The sequence below is a fragment of the Emys orbicularis genome, chromosome 11 (genome assembly GCF_028017835.1).
Source record: "Emys orbicularis isolate rEmyOrb1 chromosome 11, rEmyOrb1.hap1, whole genome shotgun sequence".
In the NCBI taxonomy this organism is placed as follows: Eukaryota; Metazoa; Chordata; order Testudines; family Emydidae; genus Emys; species Emys orbicularis.
This window is the reverse complement of record NC_088693.1, coordinates 59,487,401-59,509,467: the sequence shown is the minus strand read 5'-3', so window position 1 is coordinate 59,509,467 and position 22,067 is coordinate 59,487,401. Positions and strand designations below refer to the sequence as shown.

Below are 22,067 nucleotides of genomic sequence, written 5' to 3'. Positions count from 1 at the left end.
TCGTCATTTTATTTTAATATCATTGAAGGATTTGTTTCAGTGAAGAAATGTACTTTGCAAACAAAATAGATCAAATTACACACTACGTTAAAAGAACATTAAGGTTGCATAGTCAAACACTCAAAAGTCAGGATGTGCCAGAATTAAGGATGCTAATGCAACCCTGCATTTTCAGAGAGCTGTTTTATCTTCCACAGAAACAAGGCTCAGAAATTGGAAGTTAGCTCTTAGTAATGCACAGTTTGATGAAAATCCTTCAAACCTTTTCCTCACTCAATGATTCCACTGTTAATTTTACTGGGCAACATACATGCTATGGATTTTCTGTACAAAGCCACTTTGGAACAGATTTTCTGAAAGTTTAACTGGTGCTAATGTGTTTCCCATAGGTAGCTACAACCAGGAAAGGTTCAATTTAAACATCCAACACATAGCGAATTTAGGGTTATGACTAACATTCTATTCTTAACTCATCCCAATTCACCTAGGTTTTGCAGTGTTCGGGCAGTGAATAATCCCATATGAGCACAAGGATGAGTTTTGATTTTTAATTGTTTTTTTTGTTCATTTTGTCAAAACTCTGCTTTAAGCCAAACTTTTATCATCTTCACAATAACGTAAAAGAGCCATTAGTTAACATGATGGTAAGGCCTGAGGTTTCATCACAGGGACCTGCCACTCAAATGATGGGCCTCTTTCACATGTCATACACTGAATGTATTGCATATGAACAGTTTCCTGCAACAGTGATGATTATAGGGAAACAAAAGCAGCAGTTTGGCTATCTGGGAGTTCCGAGTCATCCATTCCAGATGGTGGATGTGTGACTTGCTGGTGGGATTGTGTTTCAGGTGTAAATCTTAGCCCTCTAATCCATTTTTTTTCTTTAAACAGGATGCAGATGTCAAAAGCCACCCTGTCCGACTATTTGATATTTAAGTTACAGTAGCGCCCTGAGGCCCAGATCAGGATTGTGGCCTTGCTGTGTGAGGCACTGTACAACCAGACGTAGATACAAACAGTGTAGAGGTGATGCAGTATGTTAAAGTTACTACACATGCATAGTAAACTAAGTATGCCCACCTCCATATGAAATCTAAGTTACAATTTGTGTTTGAGTTAAGTGTAAAGAGACCACATAGCCCGCCCCCAAATGCAATAATGAAAGAAACTGAAAAGATTTAGTTTCAGCCCAGAAAAATTCTTTTCAGCTGTAATTACCCTTTAAGCTTATTTAAAATATAAACATACCTAGAACTAATGCAATACGCTGTCTACTCCAGTGCTGCAGATATGAGCTATAAGCTTATTTCTATTACAGCAGGGTAGAACACCCACTGCACGTACTGTTACAAAGCCCCAAGGCTACAAGCATTTTCTTGTAATGCCATACGGACATTCCCATCTGCTGTCTCAGCAGTAGTGATGAAATTGTGAATTCAATCATTATATTCAGCTCAACAAGATTCCATCGACGACAGAGCATGGAATTTGCAGCACTGAACTATTCCATTCACCACTGCCTGAGACTGAGCAACTCCATTATAACATGCATTCTTCAAGGAAAAGGAAGGATTAGTCCAGATATTCTATTTTCCATTTGCCAAAGAAATTTTAGTTTGTTTCCCTTAAAAAAAAAAAGCCACGATGCAGAACGTGGTACTACCTTTTATAGTTATTTTCACGCATCTTTAAATCTGTTACTGCGTTGTGGTTTCAGTTCACTTCACACACAAGCTACCAGCACAAATGGTACCCACAGCAGAGGTACCGAGGACCAAATTCTTAGGGGAACAATTAACTTCTTATCACTAGTCAGGGTGAGTCACACTAGGAATTGAAGCAATGGGAAGCTTCAACTGTCACTGCATCTGCTATAGCTGTTTTCTGGATAACTAGAGGTCTTCACCTTTTAATACCACCCTCTCCGACTATTTGATATGTAAATTACAGTAACACCTTTCATAAGCAATAGTTTCTAAAATTTCTGCTGGGTTGATTCAAACTGCCCTGTTAAACTAAAACACTAGCAAAAATCTTGAAAAGGGCACATTTTAATAAGTGATAAAAGTTAGCTGCCCCCAGCAGAATACTTAAAGATGAAATCCTGATTATACTTACAGATTGCTTGGACAATCATTGTATCTACTTTGTCTGGGCTGAATTTCAGCTTGTATCGGGAGAGGCTAAAAACAAAGATATCGTTATTAGCTGCACCCCTGGCATTCCACTGCAAAAAACATATATTCTCCACCTGTTTTATTTTGCATGAATGAGTCCAGCTGTAGGCTCATTCACACTTGTTTAATTTAAAGCCAAGGACTGGCCTCTGCTGGATGTAATGGGAAGTTTGGAGAAGCACTGCTGCTGGTTGGCCCCATAACAACTGCAGCACACACAGTACCCAGTATGATGGGCTGAACCAAGGCACCAGAAAGGAGAAGCATGGCTGGCTGTCCCTCTGCATAGTCTACATAGTCTACATGAACACAGTGGTAGGAAATTTGCTGTTCATTACTTTTTGCAAATTTCTTCACAAAAACAAATAGAGCAAGTATTTCCAGTTTTGCAGTGGTTGGGATTGATCCACAGGAAACTGTGTCTATAAAGTAGTGAAACTCAGGAGTATGACTGTAGATAAACTTCCCTCGTCCTTCTAACCTCATTTTAGCACAAGCCCAACATCTACACTTTTAAAATACATTCTAGGATCTTGCATCACACATTTGGATTATGCCAAAATAAAACTCTGCATGTACATAGGGATTTGTATCTTCAAAAAGCTGCACAAACATTAATCCTCTCAATTACCCCAGCAAGGAAGGTAACAATCTCCATTTTAGAAGAGTAAACGAGAAAGGTTCAGCAACTTGCCCAAGGCCATGCAGTGAGTTTCTCTCAGAGTCTGGACTGAAACTCAAGTTTCTAGCACCTAATTGCGTACTTGTCATGGCTGTGTGCAGAGTTACTGCTCTGCTTAAATCTACAGTCAAGAACTCTGCCTTTATTTAATGTTTATATTATGTACCACTGCGATATGTACATGGAGATATAAATTACATATCCATGAAACACTGAGTCCAACATTTACATTAAGCACTGAAGTATCAGATACCTCAGTGGTGATGAATTAATGTAAAATTCATTTTCATACTGCCAATGACTGCATTTTAAAGATACTATTCAATTACGTACATAATATACAAGAAAAAACTACTCAACTCAGGTTAACGCTACAGCAAATATTGAGAGGTCTGACTTGAACCTGTGGTGCTAAACACTGAACCTTGTAAGAGCTTGCTTCTAGAGCAAGACTGACCAAAATTAATGTGCTTAGACTTTGGGCCTAATCCTGTATTCATTTCACCCCCCAGACTCCCTCTGATATCAAACGGAGTTGTGGGTGTCCAAGGATGCAGGAATGGAATAAAGCCGGTGGAAAGTACTGAACTACAGCTTCAATGGCAACTCACCTGTGTGCCAATCCTAAACACATAGCTGCCATTTCCCGCGATGGAAGGCCAGTGATAAGCCCCTCGATTTGAGAACGAATTCCTCTCATCAGTTCAGTAACCATTGGGCTATGAATACAACTTAAATTCAGCTTATCCTATAAAATTAAGGTGGATATTAGGTGTTAACCAAGTTAAATCAAATCCTCTTACAAATTCTCTTTCAATACTACTATCTTTATAGTTTTTCTCCTACTAAGGTATACTTGTTACCCATTTATGCTAGGCAAAAAAAAGTCAGAAGCAGTGACAACCTTCACGGGTAATAAACATCAGGATTTCCAGCACTGTAATCATCATACGTATTTTTCACTTTAACATCCTGGTATCAGGAGCAACAAGACTTGTAAGTAAGGCCCTGTGTACTCTGCCCCTAAGATCTGGGGCAACACCAGGATTTTGTAACTGATTAGTTCTACACTGCACACTACTTTTTATGCAGAGTTTTCTATCAACAACCCACAACTGTGCCATCGAACAGGTCACAGTAGGAAGCGGAGGGTTTAGTAGCTGGCTCTGGTTCCAAGGAAGGAATGTGAGATGGTTTGGGGTTTTGACATCTCGGAGACAAATGAGGATTTTAGAATATAAATCTAATGTATCTCCTCTATACTTCCCCCCTTTCAGAATACATGGAGAATACATTCACATATCTGGGGGCTGTGGGGAATGTGAACTCCCAGCTACCCTTATAATAAGCAGCTGCCTCACTTGCCAAAGCAACCAACAGTGAGTAAGCACATCAACTGGATGTTTCTATAAATAAGATCAGTAGGGCAACAATTTATATTTATGCTGTCTGCTTTCACAGTTGATACCCCACTGAGACAACAAGAAGTGTGCGCACCTGAGTGCAGTTTCAGGATGTCCAGTTGCAGAGCAGACAACATCCTATCAACTTATATTCATCTGAAAGTTTCTCTTTCCAGCTCAGAACTAGAAACTTTTTTCTAATGAAAGCTCATAATCTGCAGCACAATCCATGGCTACAGGACCACAAAATACAGAGGCCCCTCTTCATAATATCTCAGCAGAATAAAACCAAATTAGAGAAGCAGTCAGTTTTCACCTTTATGACACCTCCGAGTTTGGCATCTGCTATGGCCAACTGTTCATGGGCATCTTTTGCCACTATCTTCTTTAGAATTTTCTTCAAGTTCTTGCTGAGCTTGCCCTCTACCAGAGCTGTGCATGCTGTAGAGGGAAGAAGAGAACGAAGATGCGGCTAAATAAATAAATAAACCAACCAACCAACCTTTCTAAAATCTAACAGGTACTAAAAATACCATGTCCAACTTGATACACAAGGCTGTACACTTACATTCACACCTCTGCAAGCTACTATACTAACCAAAATTGCAGTTGGAATTTTTTGATCTTGCAGTCATTTAAACAAATGTCATAAAATGTTAGTACATTTGCTGTTCTTAATTTGAGAATATTTCTCCTCTAATTTTTCCCTCCTCCCTATATATGGAAAATCACCAAGACTAACTCCTAGTTCTGCCAACTTTGTTAAAGATAACAGTCCACCAACTTTAGAGATGTACTGAACATCCCCAGAAGTGACTCTAAGAAGATTTAGCATATAACTGAGTTACCCAATGCCCAATTGACTTTTCAGACCTCATGAAGTCATATATCACCAGCTCCCACCACAGGCAATAGTCCAGTATATACTCTCTGATGATGATGTTGCAATATCCATGAAAGCGCACTGAAGCATGAAGCCAATTTGTGTGGATGGCAGAAGTCAGATACAGCCCTTTTTAAGGTATGTGATGTGGATTTGAGGAGTTCTAAAAGAATCTTTATTTTGAAGTATAAATAAATCTGTAAAAGCTTCACAAACCCATATGACATATTTTAAGAGGTCACTTATGCAACTCCCTTGACAAGTTATCTTCATGCTCCATTGACCTTCTGGGATTGGTACAACATTTCCAGCCTAGCGTGTGAAGCAGAACCCAGTGACCCATTATTTCAAAAAACTTGAAAGAAAGAAAGAAATGGAAGAACAAATGTAACTGCTGTGATAAATGCCCTCTCACCCTTGCTATTTGGGACATTAGCCATGTAACCTTAAATCTGACAGATAGTTCTTAAACCATTTGAAATTTAAATAATGCTTAGCTACATATTTATCACTTATCTCAAAACAATTTACAAATCCATCCTAGCAATAATCATGTGAGCTGGGTAGTTTAAGTATCCCTGATTTCACAGATTCCTCAACTGAGGCAGAGAAACTGGGTGATTTGCCCAAGTCACAGAGCTTCTTCTGTATCACAGTAACAGTTAGAACCCAGGAATTCCTGGCACCCAGTGCTATAACAAGGCCACACTCATTCTAGATAGTGTGCACAAATGTAGGTGGGGAAAAAACAGTAATTTCAATCTCAGTTATGATTTCATTCCATCCCATGTTTAAAGCTGGTCTCCTTTCCTGTACTTTCCTTGTTTTGTTTTTTGTACTTGTGATCCTAACAACTCTAATGTAGCGAGACTCATTGTTTGGCCAAAATACTACATTTGACATTTATCAACTCATTTTATTGTTATGGAGACACAAAAACACTCCCTTCAAGAACATGAGTCAGGCCACCCTTAAATAACCATTAGCCTATATTCTTCTATCACTTCAGTTCAGATTATTCAGAGACTATAATGCTTTTGTGCTTAATTCCTAAGAATCACTCAAGTGGCAGGTTTTGCATGTGATTACAAATAATTCAGGAATTCATGATCTTAGAAAAATAGGCATTTATCAAATACACAAACATATCCATCATACATCTCCATGATGTGCAGAGTAAACAGCCCTAATGTAGCTATTACTAGCATTTTATCTGTTGTCTCAGTGGTAGTGACGAAATGTTGAATCAAATCATTAGAATTCAGTACCAACACCAATGCATCATTGACAACAGGGTTCTATTCACTACTGATTTGTGCACTCATGACCATAAACACAGGAGCAAATAACTAGATTTCAATATTTTTATCTAGTGTCCAGAGGCACGGCAGCTGCCCGAGAAAACAAATATTTATGGTTTTGTTCTGAAGCACCTGAAATCTAAAAGATAAACAATGAAGAAATAATAAGAGGGTGAGAGGAGAGTATGGGGCATATAATGAAAGTATGTGACTGGTTCTTTTCAGAAAGAACCAAGCTGCAAAGTTCAGAGTTAACTTTCTCATCTTTACTTACCAGCAAGGGCTTCTGTTGTGTCCTGAAACTTTTCAAAGTGTTTCAACTTCACTCTAGGGGAAAGGAAATTTATTTTTATATTCAAGTTTACAATAGAGTAGCCCTGTCCTTCCCTCTTCCTTTATGATGCATAGCATCTGTCTTAACTTCCCAAACTCCCATCATAAATATCAGGTCCCTACTTCCCTAGAACATCACAGGAGGCTGAAGTTTGATTTTCAGATCTCCCAACCTCCAAATGAAGGGAAAGGGAGTTCGAGTCTTGGAACTGTAGATCAGCTTTCAGACCCCTGTTATTTCATCCCGCAAATCCCCCAAAGATCTTGCTAGAGATCTCCAAAGAGGTGAGAAATCAAGATCTAATATTTCTAATGAAAAAATACATACAAAAAAATTTGAAAAAAACATGAGACCATCTTTTTGTTTTGCAATTCATATTTAAAAGACACCAACTATTCAGATTTTAACACTACTCCTTTGATTAACTAGTAAAAGCAAGGAATATACTGCCTCTACTATAGCAGAGCACCAGCTCTACTAGAGTTGAGGTTACGAAACTCTTTCTGTTTCCAGGTTGACTCTTCTAAGGCCTGGTCCACACTAACCCCCCACTTCGGACTAAGGTACGCAAATTCAGCTACGTTAATAACGTAGCTGAATTCGAAGTACCTTAGTCCGAACTTACCGCGGGTCCAGACGCGGCAGGCAGGCTCCCCCATCGATGCCGCGTACTCCTCTCGCCGAGCTGGAGTACCAGCGTCGATGGCGAGCACTTCCGGGATCGATTTATCGCGTCTAGACAAGACGCGATAAATCGATCCCAGAAGATCGATTGCCTGCCGCCGAACCAGGAAGTAAGTGTAGACGTACCCTAAGAGCTCTACAACCCAGTTACTTGGATTTCCTTGAAATGTACAGACTCTCATGGGGGCACAGGCTAGACATCCAAATTTGGGGTCATTTGACCAAGGGATTCCTGAGATACAGGCCCCCCCAAACAACTTTTCTTAAAGTTAACAGATTCTACTTTTTTTCTGTTTTGCTTTTGCACGGCACCCACTACCCCTCGGAGGAACAATATTGAAAACAGCGTATGAAAAAGTTTGGCTCTTCAGATAGGAATGTGCCTAACACTCACAAAAGCCAAATGGATTATACTGCGCATGTGCAAACAATGCCCAAGAGGTGTGGTAGGTAGTGATGACTCACAAACCTGTATGAGTCAAGGGGATGTATTACGGCCATCAAACCTGAGCAACACCCTGGCACTGTACGTTTTAATTTGGCCGTGATGAAAACTGGGGGGGGGGGGGGGGGAGAATGAAGGCATGTACCTACAATCTGTGTTTTTTGTTTTGTTTTTTATTTGGAGGAAACAATCTGAATATAGCAGAAAATTCAAAAGGCTCTCAAACCATTTTTGAAAAGAAAACAAATTATACATACAAACGTTCGCTTGGATGGGGAATTAGGGGATAAGGGGTCTGGGACTGCAGAGAGGATAACGGGGCAGGAATAAATTGGTGGCAGAGCAAGTGGGAAGGATATGGGGTGAGAAGACAAGATGGCCCCACATTTTCCCTTCCTAAGTGTGAGCCAGAATCCACGGTGTTTGACTCCTCCCTGCCTCTCCACATGAGCAGACATCTGGGGAAACTCTGCCCTTCTGGGTGAGAAACAGAGAACAGCCATGCTGGGAGCATGCACCAAGAATACACTGTTGAGGCTGAAAGGTAAGGGGTGGAGAACAGGCACACTAAATGCATATCACTGGCTCTGGGGAAAGGGTATGAGAACACCGACTGACATTCACACGTGTATGGAAGGATTTTCTATTCCCCATCAGTTTACCAGGTCCAAGTAGCCTATGGACAGTTCCCAGCTACATCAGCTGTGTCACCTCCCCAGGCCCAACTTCCTCCTCCTGGTGTAATCTTCCTCTCTGTTATCTAAAGAGTTGTGCTTAAGAAGCCATCGCGACCCAGGACAATTATCTCCAGACCTAGATTTCTGACTCTAGTCCAATCCTGATTAATCTGTGTCAGAAAAAGCTGTATTATCTGTAACAGAAGCAAGGTCACAGATAAAGCTACCCTCTCTTAACTTACTAAATTGCACTTGCGTCATCTCCAGCAGCAGCTCAAGGCTTATGCTGCAAGGCTGAGTGAGACAAACATCTTTTCAGAAACATTGGAATTTCATAACTGGATCAGACCAAAGTCCATTCAGGCTAGTATCCTGTCTGACAGTGATCAGCATCAGACATTTCAGAGGAAGGTGTAAAAAGCCTGCAGTGGGCAGATGTAGGATACTCTGCCACAGCCACACCCACCCATGTTAGGTTTCAACCTGATCTCTAATACTGAGACTGGCTTAACCCCTGAAGACAGAAGTTTAATATACCTGCCAAAAGTTTGTCAAACTCAGGATATTCTTTATATTCATATAAACGTCCAATCCCTTTTAGAACGTTAAGGTTTCAGCTTCAACGCCTTCATGTGGCAGTGAGTTTCACAGTTTAATTACACACTGTGGGGAAAAGCATTTCCTTTTATCAGTTCTGAATTTCTCACTTTTTAATTCCACTGATCTCCCCTTGTTCTTGGGTCAGATCGTTCTTCTAATTTTTAAAAGCTGTGAACTTTACTGAAAAACAACGCAGGGCCTAGCTCCTTGATCTGAACATGCAGTTATCTTCCAAAGCCAGGCTGCCAGCCCCTCAAACTGCTTACATTTTATTTGCCTTTTCAGGTGTTTCAAATTCCCTCCATAAACTGTCAACTTCCTGGAGTTTCTTCTCATCCAGGACCTGTGGATGAAAAACGGAATCATTAAACAAATGTTTAAAGATGTTTGGGATCATTGTTCGGTATAGAAACCGTGACCCCACTTTTTATGGTGCATCCTGCCTGAAAGCTGATGTTAGTTGAGTCAATGGGCTAGCTCTTAGCCATCCAGTCTGTGACCACTACTTACCATTTTCTCTCCAGTTCTGCCCCACCAATATTTAACCATGTTAACAGCGTTTTACTTTCAGCAGGAACACAGCTACTGTATTGTTTTTCGCCCCCCAATAAAGGCAGGCCCTCTCTGAACATCTGCATTCTCTCTCTCTTTTTTAAGAACCAGGCTTAAAAGCATCTGTCTCATCCCCAGTGACCTGGGACCAAACTTACTAACCAGCTGATCAGGGACACCACCACCAATGGGAAAATAAATACAAAACAAGTCACCTTCATAGAGAGCCTCAAGTTCCTTGAGGAAGAAAGAGGCTACTTCTAAAACAGAGCTCCCCCTCTTTGCAGTACAATGCATCCATACCAATACAGCCTCAAGAGTAAATTGATTAACAGACTGATATTTCAGCTTGCTGTTCAAAAAAGAAATCCTTTAGGGGGGCAGAGGTTGGTTGAGATCACAGTTATACTAACTACTCCACCGTATTCTGCGTTCACTTAATTTGCAGTGCAGTAAGGCCTGGTCTACACTACAATGTTTCTCCTGCCAATGTAACTCGCCCACTACCCTGACCTAATAACTCCATTTCCACGAGAGGCATAGCACTTAGGTCAATGTAGTTAGGGAGATGCAGTGTCCCTGTAGACACTGTATTACTTACATTGCCTGTTGGCTGTTAGCCCCACGCCAGGCTCACAGCTGGAGCCACCCCACCTCTCACCCCAGGGCTGACGGTGCTGGGCTCATGGCTGAAGCCCCGCTGTCGGAGGGCTCCAGCGATGAGCCTGTCAGCCCTGGGGAAAGGGAGATCCAGCAGCGAGCCCCGTGCAGGCCTGATAGCTCAGGCTGTCAACCCCCCAACATTGCCCCCTTAAATCGGGGAAAGGACTCCGGGTGAGGACATGCATCCCGACAGGAGGGCAGTGTGGATATGAAAAACTGCAGCAATTAACGTGGTGGCTGTACGTTGACCTAAATTAGGTCAACTATTTTGTAGTGTAGACAAGGCCTAAGAATTCTTAGTAAAATGCAGCCGGACACAGAGCCAGCAGAGGATCCCCGGGCACGGGGTGGGCAGCCAAGACCCCGGGCAGACAGCTGGGAGCGGATCCCTGGGTGTGGGGTTGGCAGACGGGACCAGGAACGGAGCTGGGTGGCGCTCCCTCCATCCCCATCATCCGTGGGGGCTGGTCCAGGTCCCAGCTACACCCCCCCCAATGTTACTCTGCACCCTCCTAGGGAGGCGTGCCCCACAGGTTGAAATCCTCTACTGAGTCCCCCAATTCCAATTCCTCCTCCTTATTCAGAACTGAACATTTAAACCAGTGGTTTTCAACGTTTTTTCATTTACGGATGCCTAAAACATGTCAAATGGTGGTGCAGACCCCTTTGGAAATTGAGCCTATGGTCCACAGACCCCTGCCATAGAAGTCTTAGGCTGAAAACTGACTAACCAGAATTCAACTATAAATGTTGCAAGTGCTCGGCAAGGCATTTGACACAGCGTGAGAAAGGGTGCTAAAGTGTGGGTTTCTATGGTGGTGGTAACACTTCTGGAGTATTCACATACATTTGACTGATGAGAGCACCAGAATGCCTTTTCTGGGATCTGAAATCTGAAAAAGTGCCACCATGGCTTAACAACCAAGTAAAAGAAGCAGTGAGAGGCAAAAAGGCATCTTTTAAAAAGTTTAAGTTAAATCCTAATGAGGAAAATAGAAAGGAGCATAAACTCTGGCAAATGAAATGTAAAAATATAATTAGGAAGGCCAAAAAAGAATGTGAAGAACAGCTAGCCAAAAAACTCAAAAAGTAATAGCAACATTTTTTTTTAAGTACATCAGAAGCAGGAAGCCTGCTAAACAACCAGTGGGGCCACAGGATGATTGAGAAGCTAAAGGAGCTCTCAAGGGTGATAAGGCCATTGCGGAGAAACTAACTGAATTCTTTGCATCGGTCTTCACGGCTGAGGATGTGAGGGAGATTCTCAAACCTGAGCCATTCTTTTTAGGTGACAAATCTGAGGAACTTTCACAGATTGAGGTATCATTAGAGGAGGTTTTGGAACAAACTGATAAACTAAACAGTAATAAGTCACCAGGATCAAAGGAACTCAAATGTGAAATTGCAGAACTACTAAATGTCATCTGTAACCTATAATTTAAATCAGCTTCTGTACCAAATGACTAGAGGATAGCTAATGTGGGGCCAATTTTTAAAAAGGGCTCCAGAGGTGATCCCAGCAATTACAGGCCAGTGAGCCTGACTTCAGTACCGGGCAAACTGGTTGAAACAATAGTAAAGAACAGAATTATAAGACACATAGATGAACATAATTGGTTGAGGAAGAGTCAACATGGTTTTTGTAAAGGGAAATCATGCCTCACCAATTTCCAAGAATTCTCTGAGGGGGTCAAAACCGGGTGACTGGGCAACAAAATGGCACATGAGATTCAATGTTGATAAATGCAAAGTAATGCACATTGGAAAACATAATCTCAACTATACATATAAAATGATGGGGTCTTAATTGTCTGTTACCACTCAAGAAAGCTCTTGGAGTCATTGTGGATAGTTCTCTGAAAACATCCACCCAATGTGCAGCGCGGCAGTCAAAAAAGCGAACGGAATGCTGGGAATTATTCAGAAAGGGATAGATAATAAGACAGAAAATATCATATTGTCTCTATATAAATCCATGGTATGCCCACATCTTGAATATTGCGCGCAGACGTGGTTGACCCATCTCAAGAAAGATATATTGGAATTGGAAAAGGTTCAGAAAATGGCAACAAAAATTATTAGGGGTATGGAACGGCTGCCATATGAGGAGAGATTAATAAGACTGACTTTTCAGCGTGGAAAAGAGACAACTAAGAATGGATATGATAGAGGTCTATAAAATCGTGACTGGTGTGGAGAAAGTAAATAAGGAAGTGTTATTTATTCCTTCTCATAACACAAGAACATGGGGTAACCAAATGAAATTAATAGGCAGCAGGTTTAAAACAAACAAACGGAAGTAATTTTTTCACACAACGCACAGTCAACCTGTGGAACTCTTTGCCAGAGGATGTTGTGAAGGCCAAGACTATAACAGGGTTCAAAAAAGAAGTAGGTAAGTTCATGGAGGATAGGTCCATCAATGGCTATTAGCCACGATGGACAGGGATGGTGGCCCTAGCCTCTGTATACCAGAAGCTGGGAATGGGTGATGATTACCTGTTCTGTTCATTCCCTCTGGGGCCCGACACTGGCCACTGTCAGAAGACAGGATACTGGGCTAGATAGACCTTTGGTCTGACCCAGTATGGCCGTTCTTGCAGACCCCCAGGGCTCCACGGACCAGAGGTTGAAAACTACTAATTTAAACGAAGCCCTGGCCCTGTGGAGTTTGGGATTTCTATATCATTTTACAGGCAGACAATGTGGTCCTAGCAGCAATAGCACAATCAGGAACATCTAGAGAAGGAAGCAGCAGCTAAGTAGAGCAAATGGTAAAATCAGCTAAGAAGTTCTACTTCCAACTATTGCAATATGAATATCATAAAATAATTTAACATACCCTAGGGTGGGTATTTTTGGTTGAATCCTGCTGGTGGCATTTTCCAAAATTAATGGGGGGGAGGGATAGCTCAGTGGTTTGAGCATTGGCCTGCTAAACCCAGGGTGTGAGTTCAATCCTTGAGGGGGCCATTTAGGGATCGGGGGGGACAGTACTTGGTCCTGCTAGTGAAGGCAGGGGACTGGACTTGATGACCTTCAAGGTCCCTTCCAGTTCTATGAGATAGGTATATCTCCATATATTATTATTATTGTTTATTTAATGCCAGGTGACTTCCCCTCTTACAAGCACAAAGTCTGAGTGTAGAAAATAAATTTTTAATGAAAGGAGGAAAGTATTGCCTCTTAGAAGCATTCAAGGGATGATGTGTAATTTTCCCATGTTACTGGTTTTGTGCTGTATTGTTGAAAAGGAACCCCTAGATATTAAACCTGGCCCTGGTTGCTGCTGACTCCACCTGGCACACAGGTTACAGAGTACACCAGTTCAGCAGCATGGCACATCAGCCTATCTATGATTATGTAATGATATGGTTGTGTGTCCAGTGAAAGATGTGGGAACTGAATCTTTGCTTTTCAAGTATAGCGGATGAATTCTCCCAATTTCAGCCAGCATGCAAATACACATGTACACCAGTCAAGCCAAGCATTTTACATAAACAATAGCAGACAAAATTAAATTCAACACACCTTGTAAATGCAGTATTTAAAATATATTAATATCACTGCTGTTACGTTTGCCTCAGTCCTTTCACTTAGGAACTATAGGCATGATAGCAATTACAACAAATGCTAAAATAGAAATGCCAGAAATAGATGCAATGTGAGCATATTTAGAGGGAAATCATTGAGGACTAGTTAGGGGTAAACACCACAGTTTTTGCTGATACAGATTAACACGGCTACCATGCTGAAACCTAACATTTACAATTACACTTAGCCAAACAGAATACTGTAAATCAGTGGCTCTCAAACTTTTGTACTGGTGACCCCTTTCACATAGCAAGCCTCTGAGTGCAACCCCCCCCTTAGAAATTAAAAACACTTTTTATATATTTAACACCATTATAAATGTTGGGGGCAAAGCAGGGTTTGGGGCAAAGGTTGACAGCTCGCGACCCCCCATGTAGTAACCTCACGGCCCCCTGAGGGGTCCCGACCCCGTTTGAGAACCCCTGCTGTAAATCAAACCTCATACGTAAAGGGGCCTCTGCAGGGTTAGGAATGAATTTATCCCTGCACTACACTGCATGATTGGTTAAGAACATAAGAACGGCCGTACCGGGTCAGACCAAAGGTCCATCTAGCCCAGTATCCTGTCTACCAACAGTGGCCAATGCCAGGTGCCCCAGAGGGAGGGGACGTAACAGGCAATGATGAAGTGATCTCTCTCCTGCCATCCATCTCCATCCTCTGACAAGCAGAGGCTAGGGACACCATTCCTTACCTATCCTGGCTAATAGCCATTAATGGACTTAACCACCATGAATTTATCCAGTTTTCTTTTAAACGCTGTTATAGTCCTAGCCTTCACAACCTCCTCAGGTAAGGAGTTCCACAAGTTGACTGTGCGCTGCGTGAAGAAGAACTTCCTTTTATTTGTTTTAAACCTGCTGCCTATTAATTTCATTTGGTGACCCCTAGTTCTTGTATTATGGGAATAAGTAAATAACTTTTCCTTATCCACTTTCTCCACATCACTCATGATTTTATATACCTCTATCATATCCCCCCTTAGTCTCCTCTTTTCCAAGCTGAAGAGTCCTAGCCTCTTTAATCTCTCCTCATATGGGACCCGTTCCAAACCCCTAATCATTTTAGTTGCCTTTCTTGGAACCTTTTCTAGTGCCAGTATATCTTTTTTGAGATGAAGAGACCACATCTGTACGCACTATTTGAGAGGAGGACGTACCATCTATTTATATAAGGGCAATAATATATTCTCAGTCTTATTCTCTATCCCCTTTTTAATGATTCCTAACATCCTGTTTGCATAAATTAATGGAGATATCCCATCTCCTAGAATTGGAAGGGACTTTTAAAGGTCATCAAGTCCAGCCCCCTGCCTTCACTAGCAGGACCAAGTACTGATTTTGCCCCAGATCCCTAGGTGGCCCCCCTCAAGGATTGAACTCACAACCCTGGGTTTAGCAGGCCAATGCTCAAACCACTGAGCTATCCCTCCCACCCAAGGGGGGTACGTCCCTTTTACCCCACCAGACGGATCCACCAATTGCCACTGCCATAGGCAGGGGTCAGACCTACCCTCCAAGGAGCCACGCGAGGTAGACAACGATTTCGTGGCGCAGGGAGCGAGAGTAAATCCTCCCTTTCCTGTGTTAACCTGCTCCCGCCGCCTGCACACCTGGGGCAAGCCAAAGAGATGAGACTCCGTACCAGAGCCAGGCTAACTCCTGCCAGACCCCACTCCCCAGCTCGGTATCGGCACTAGGCTCGGGGCGCCAGGCCCAGCTCGCGAGGGCCCGGCCTGGGCAGGGCGACCAGCGGCTGACGGAGACTGGGCTCTCGCCGCAGCCACGTGGGTGGGAGCCAGAGCCCGGGCACGGCGGACGCCCCCTCCCCCGCGCTACTACTGCCGCAGAAGGGGCCGCGAGAGCTACGGGCCGCCCCATCCCCGTGCGCAAGCCCGCCCCCCCCCCCGGGAACGGCGCGGCGGCGGAGCGCGGCCTACCCCTGGCCCCGCGCCTCACCTTGAAGACGGCGTATCCGGCCGCGGTCTCGAATAGCACCAGCATGGTGGGCAGAGGTGCGGGTCAGCGAGAGTCGGTGACAACTGGAGCCGCAGCGCCGCCGGGGGAAGCGCGGCAGGACACGGCCACGTGCGGGAAGAGGGCCACAGCTCCCAGCGCCAAGACGCAGCGCACACGGCGAACCGGAAGTGAGGAGACCGGAAACTGTCCGGCCTCGCCAGAACGCGGGGGTGGAACTCAGCGCATGACGCTGCGAGGAGAGCGCGGGGGGACCGGGCTCGGCGGATGACGGGCGGGGCTGCGAGGAGAGGGCGGGCTCGGCGGATGACGGGGCGGGGCTGTGAGGAGAGCGCGGGGGGCCGGGCTCGGCGGATGACGGGGCGGGGCTGAGGGGACGGGGCGGGGCTGTGAGGAGAGGGTGGGGGGCCGGGCTCGGCGGATGACGGGGCGGGGCTGAGGGGTCGGGGCGGGGCTGTGAGGAGAGGGCGGGGGGCCGGGCTCGGCGGATGACGGGGCGGGGCTGTGAGGAGAGCGCGGGGGGCCGGGCTCGGCCGATGACGGGGCGGGGCTGTGAGGAGAGCGCGGGGGGCCTGGCTCGGCGGATGACGGGGCGGGGCTGAGGGGACGGGGCGGGGCTGTGAGGAGAGGGCGGGGGGCCGGGCTCGGCGGATGACGGGGCGGGGCTGTGAGGAGAGCGCGGGGGGCCGGGCTCGGCGGATGACGGGGCGGGGCTGAGGGGACGGGGCGGGGCTGTGAGGAGAGGGCGGGGGGCCGGGCTCGGCGGATGACGGGGCGGGGCTGTGAGGAGAGCGCGGGGGGCCGGGCTCGGCGGATGACGGGGCGGGGCTGTGAGGAGAGCGCGGGGGGCCGGGCTCGGCGGATGACGGGGCGGGGCTGTGAGAGGGCGGGGGGCCGGGCTCGGCCGATGACGGGGCGGGGCTGTGAGGAGAGCGCGGGGGGCCTGGCTCGGCGGATGACGGGGCGGGCCTGAGGGGACGGGGCGGGGCTGTGAGGAGAGGGCGGGGGGCCGGGCTCGGCGGACGGCGGGCGGGGCTGTGAGGAGAGGGCGGGGGGCCGGGTTTGGCGGATGACGGGGCGGGGCTGAGGGCAGGGGCCGGGAGGGAGCTCAACGGATGACAGTGCGGGGCTGTGAGAAAGGGGCGGGCTCAGCCGTTGCGGGCGGGTGCAGGTTAGAGCCCTGCTCAAACCTGGCTGTTGATCCCATGGCACGTGGCAGCGCAGGGCTGGGCCTGGCCCTGGCCTGAAGGGGGAAGTCTTAGCAGGAGTGTTGTAAGCAAGAAGTGAGAAGTAATTTTTCCAGGTTACTCCGCGCTGATTAGGCCTCAGTTGGAATATTGTGTCTAGTTCTGGGTGCCACATTTTGGGAAAGATGTGGACAAATTAGAGAAAGTCCAGAGAAGAGCAACAAAAATGATTAAAGGTCTAGAAAACATGAGCTGTGAGGAAAGATTCAAAAGACAGGGTTTGCTTAGTCTGGAGAAGAAGGGACATGATAACCGTTTTCAACTACATAAAAGGTTGTTACAAGGAGGCCGGCGAAAAAGTGTTCGTGTTAATGTCTGAAGATAGGCCAAGAAGCAACAGGCTTAATTTGCAGCAAGGGAGGTTTTGGTTGGACATTAGGAAAAACTTCCTAACTGTCAGCGTAATTAAGCACAACAAATTGCTTTGGGAGATTGTGGAATCTCCATCACTGTAGGTTTTTAAGAACAGGTTAGACAAACACTTGTCAGGGATGCGCTAGTTATTACTTAGTCCTGCTTTGAGTGCAGGGGACTGGACTAGATAACCTCTCAACGTCATCCCTGCCAGTTCTACACTTCTGTAATTGTATAAGCCAGTGGGGCTGTCTTGGAGGGGCACAGTTACATTCCTCCAGAGCCCCCAAGCTGTTGGGAAGCTCATGTAGCTGGTACCACTGTGGTCATTTCTGCAGGTGACTACGTTGTATTTTATCAGGGTTGTTTGAACCCCTGCCCCTCAGAGTGTCCTGGGCGTTAATAAGCTGCAGGATATACCTACAACTCAAATCAGTGTAGGAGCTGTCTCTAGCTCAGAGTTGCTGAATTGTTTGGATTTCCAGTTGGTGAGACAATCCAGGTTTACGTTTTCACTCTTGCTCGTAGACCTGTCTTGGGCTCTAGGCTTATGAGGTTCATAGAAAATGTACTCTGACACCTTTATGTTTGATTAAGACGGAGGAATGGATCTGTTCTAAGTAGTCCCCCTATTTTGACCACTTGTATCAGACGCTTAGACCATGCTCTAATAGAAAAGGAAGTGCTGATATAGTTCTCTCTACCCCAAAACACAATCAGCCAATGTTTCTGCACTCCCATCTGCTTTCCCCTTTCTAGTCTTCCCTGGCTCCTTCTCTCACCTCTTTCTTTAGCCCAAACCAATCTCCTCTGCAACTGTCTGTGCTCTGGAGTATGACTGTTGGCTTCTTCCCATCTACCTCTATCCTGGTGGGCTCCAGGATCTTCATCCAGCAAGTCTGGCCTCAGTGTCTTCTGCCCTGTTGGAAAATGGCACCCCAGCACAAGAACTTAAGCAGGCTCAACTGGCCTTCAGCTCTCTGGTGTCTTAAGTGTTGGATCTGAACTGGTTTGACATTGGCCTCCTCCGTCCCCACACCTGGGGTGGGTTTTCAGTTGTAGAGCATTTTTGTCCATTCACGTACTGGCTGGAACATGTACATGTACTTTCCATCCTGAAAGCAAAAGAACTCCTTAGGGAGGACAGAAAGGCCATTAGCACCTGGAGAAGTGCTGGTTGGGTATACTGGGTATTCTGGCTCAAGTTGAGCTCTGCACTTAAGGCCCTTGTAAGATGGTTTTAAGATAAATAGGTTAGTTAAGCTTTGCTAAGAAAACATATGTTTTTTGTAGCTTGTGTAGACTGTATGTGGTTAAGCAAATGTAACAGGGCCTTGAGAATAACATGTTAAGTTAGAAAGTGGCATCTAGCAAGACAAGATCTGGAGAGGATGCTGAGCTTAGAATATGGCTAAGATAAAAAGGAAGTTTCTGGAAAAGGGGCTTCTCAACTATAAGAAATTATTACAAACTGGTTCTAATAGACAAAGAGAAGTTGTCTTGTGATGTGATAAACTTATAGTAACCTCCAACATACCAGTGTTATCTTAAAATATGGGCTTGTGTAAGGAAGTGAACCTAGCTTTAAGATCCATAAATTTAAGATAATTTGAAAGAAAGAGGCCTCGCTGTCATATCTTGTTTCAGCCAAGGCCAAGAAAGAGGTCAACCACAAACTGGCCAAAACCTGTTTTTTATAAAGGTCAGTAAGACATCACTTGTTTGTTACACTGTATAAAAGAACCAGGCTTGCTAGGAGTATTTATCAGATTCTTTCTGATATGCTGGAGCAAGCCAGGATAAGAGGGTTATCTCTGGGACGTATCCTTTTGTGAGTATTCTGATCAAATGCTTATGAATGTTTGTTACTATTTGGGTGTAGTAACTGCTTATTATTTAGGCTTTTAGACATGTTCAGAGTGTATAAATTCAAGTGTATAAATACCATTGGGCTTTTGGATTTAATAAAGGAATTGATGGTTACATTTATGTCTGGGGGTATCCTATATTACTATTATCTATAACAATAATTCCAACAGCCATATATTGACATTATATAGCACTTTTAATGCTATATAAACATTACCAATAGATTTACAAACTATATACAGGATTTTTTTCACCCAGCACTGAAGTGGAGCAACTGTTTAACATTGCACAGCAACATTACATAACAGTTTAAGAAGTCCTTGAAGGAGATGAAACTGAAACTGCAGTTGATATCAATGGGAGTTGTGTGTGTATCCTGAATGCCATAGATCAGTGTTTCCCAAACTTGGGACGCCGCTTGTGTAGGGAAAGCCCCTGGCGGGCCGGACCGGTTTGTTTACCTACCGCATCTGCAGGTCCGGCCAATCGCGGCTTCCACTGGTTCACTGCTCCAGGCCAATGGGGGCTGCTGGAAGCAGCGTGGGCTGAGGGACGTACTGGCTGCCGCTTCCAGCAGCTCCAATTAGCCTGGAGCAGCGAACCGGCCCAGCCCACCAGGGGGCTTTCCCTACACAAGCAGCGTCCCAAGTTTGGGAAACACTGCCATAGATCAATGGTTTTCAAACTTTTTTTCTGGCGACCCAGTTGAAGAAAATTGTTAATGCCCGCGATCCAACAGAGCTGGGGATGAGGGGTTTAGGGTGTGGGAGGGGGTTAGGGCTGGGGCAGAGGGTTGGGGTGTGGGGGTGAGGGCTGCGAGTTGGGGCTGGGAATGAGTGGTTCAGGGTGTGGGAGGGAACTCTGGGCTGGGGCAGGGGGTTGGGGTGTGGGAGGGGGTCAGGGCTCTGGGCTGAGGGTGCAGGCTCTGGGGTGGGGCCAGGGATGAGGGGTTTGGGGTGCAGGAGGGGGCTCTGGGTTTGGGGGGGGACTCAGGACTCGGGCAGGGGATTGGGGCGTGAGCTTACCTCGGGCAGCTCCTGGTCAGCGGCGCAGCAGGGGTGCTAAGGCAGGCTTCCTGCCTGTCCTGGCACCGCAGACAGCGCTGCACCCCAGAAGTGGCCAGCAGCAGGTCCAACTCCTAGGCAGAGGCGCGCATGCAGCTCTCACCTGCAGGCACCGATCCCCCCAGCTCCCATTGGCTGGTTCCCAGCCAATGGGAGTGCGGAGCCAGTGCTAGGGGCGGGGGCAGCACGTGGAACCCTATGGACCTTCCTCCCCCACCCCGCCTAGGAGCCGGACCTGCTGCTGGCTGCTTCCGTGGCACAGCGTGGTGTCAGAACAGGTAGGAACTTGCCTGCCTTAGCTGGGCAGAACCACCGATGGGACTTTTAACAGCGCAGTCGGCGGTACTGACCAGAGCCGCCGCGACCCAGTGCCTTCCATTCTGTGACCCCAGTACTGGGTCGCGACCCGCACTTTGAAAATCACTGCCATAGATGGCTCTAATTTGAGGAACTTTATATATTACCCTGAAAAATACTTGTTACAGGGGACCAGGACATAAAGTCCAAAAACAGAACAGTGTCCTGATCAGTGGAAAAAAAATTACAGAACAAAGCCAGTGGACAGTAATTTATCAGACGCTTTTCTTTTATTTTCTCTGGATAGCTAGGAGACTTGGTGATATCTTTTCCTTTGGGTCTTGCTGTCTAATTAAGGGCCTCTGCATACAGTCTCATTAAAGACAATGGGACTACTCACATGCATATATGTTGGCAGGGCTTTTCTAAAATGCTCATCATCATGGCTGTAGCCCATAGCCACAGAAATAATATTCTGAGATAACTTTTGTCATCAGAAGGTATGTTACAGTTTCAGTGTTGTTTTGTTTTGAACTGTGCAGAGAAAAGTAGTTCTTAAATCTTCTACCAACTGCTCCTATAATGCAGTAGTTATAAATGTTTGAGTAACTTCTTACTAAACATTCTACTTCTAAATATTCAAATCACTATCCAGAATGTTATGGTTTATTAATATATCATTCGTAGTAACAGAATGCTGTCTTTATGTGTTTTTACTGCACTCGTCTTGTTAGGTTTTATTTGATAACAGATTTCCATGTCCTCCTGAGTTTAACTCTTTGTTTATTTTTCATAACTTAGTAGGTTACTGAACACAGATTCACTTTCCTCTCACTAAAGGAAGAAAATTAAAATTAATTTACTCTGCAGTTGTGCACTCACGTGGTGTCTCAACTGCATTTCAAGCTGGACAGAAACTGCTTTGCTTTGGAAAGATTATGTACACAGCCGGTGCGCTCTGTTGTTTTATCTTGAAGTTTCAAGAAGGCTTTTTCTTTTCTTTTGGGTTTTAGGAAATGCATTTTCTGACCGTTTTCACAGATCAAATACCACATTTGTTCTTTTTCCCAAGAAATAAAATTAAAATAGAAATATAATGTGTTAATTAATTTAAAAATGCATCTGTACTGGGATACTGCATCCTGGCCCTGTTCCTGGAACTCAGGAAGTTTGAATTATGACACTGGTCTATGAGTTGAATGTATCGCTACAATGAGTTAATTAGAACACTGATTTCAAATATCATGATATAACTACATCCA

The 22,067-nt window shown here is 45.1% G+C and overlaps 1 protein-coding gene and 1 non-coding gene across 2 annotated transcripts in view; both read right to left on the bottom strand.

Annotated features, from left to right (window-relative positions):
• The window catches only part of NOP58 (NOP58 ribonucleoprotein), a 35,045-nt gene extending 18,856 nt beyond the window's left edge, over window positions 1–16,189 (bottom strand). Inside the window, exons 1-6 of the mRNA XM_065412978.1 lie at window positions 15,957–16,189; window positions 9,456–9,532; window positions 6,724–6,776; window positions 4,582–4,706; window positions 3,474–3,610; window positions 2,122–2,186 (exon numbers count right to left, since the gene is read on the bottom strand). Coding sequence (XP_065269050.1) covers window positions 2,122–2,186; window positions 3,474–3,610; window positions 4,582–4,706; window positions 6,724–6,776; window positions 9,456–9,532; window positions 15,957–16,001 — 502 coding nt within the window. The 5' untranslated portion in view covers window positions 16,002–16,189. The remainder of the gene's footprint in view (window positions 1–2,121; window positions 2,187–3,473; window positions 3,611–4,581; window positions 4,707–6,723; window positions 6,777–9,455; window positions 9,533–15,956) is intronic.
• Window positions 6,358–6,446, bottom strand: LOC135885955 (small nucleolar RNA SNORD70). Its single transcript, XR_010561783.1, has one exon. It is a non-coding gene; the product is annotated as a small nucleolar RNA SNORD70 (small nucleolar RNA).
• Window positions 16,190–22,067: the final 5,878 nt, after the last annotated feature.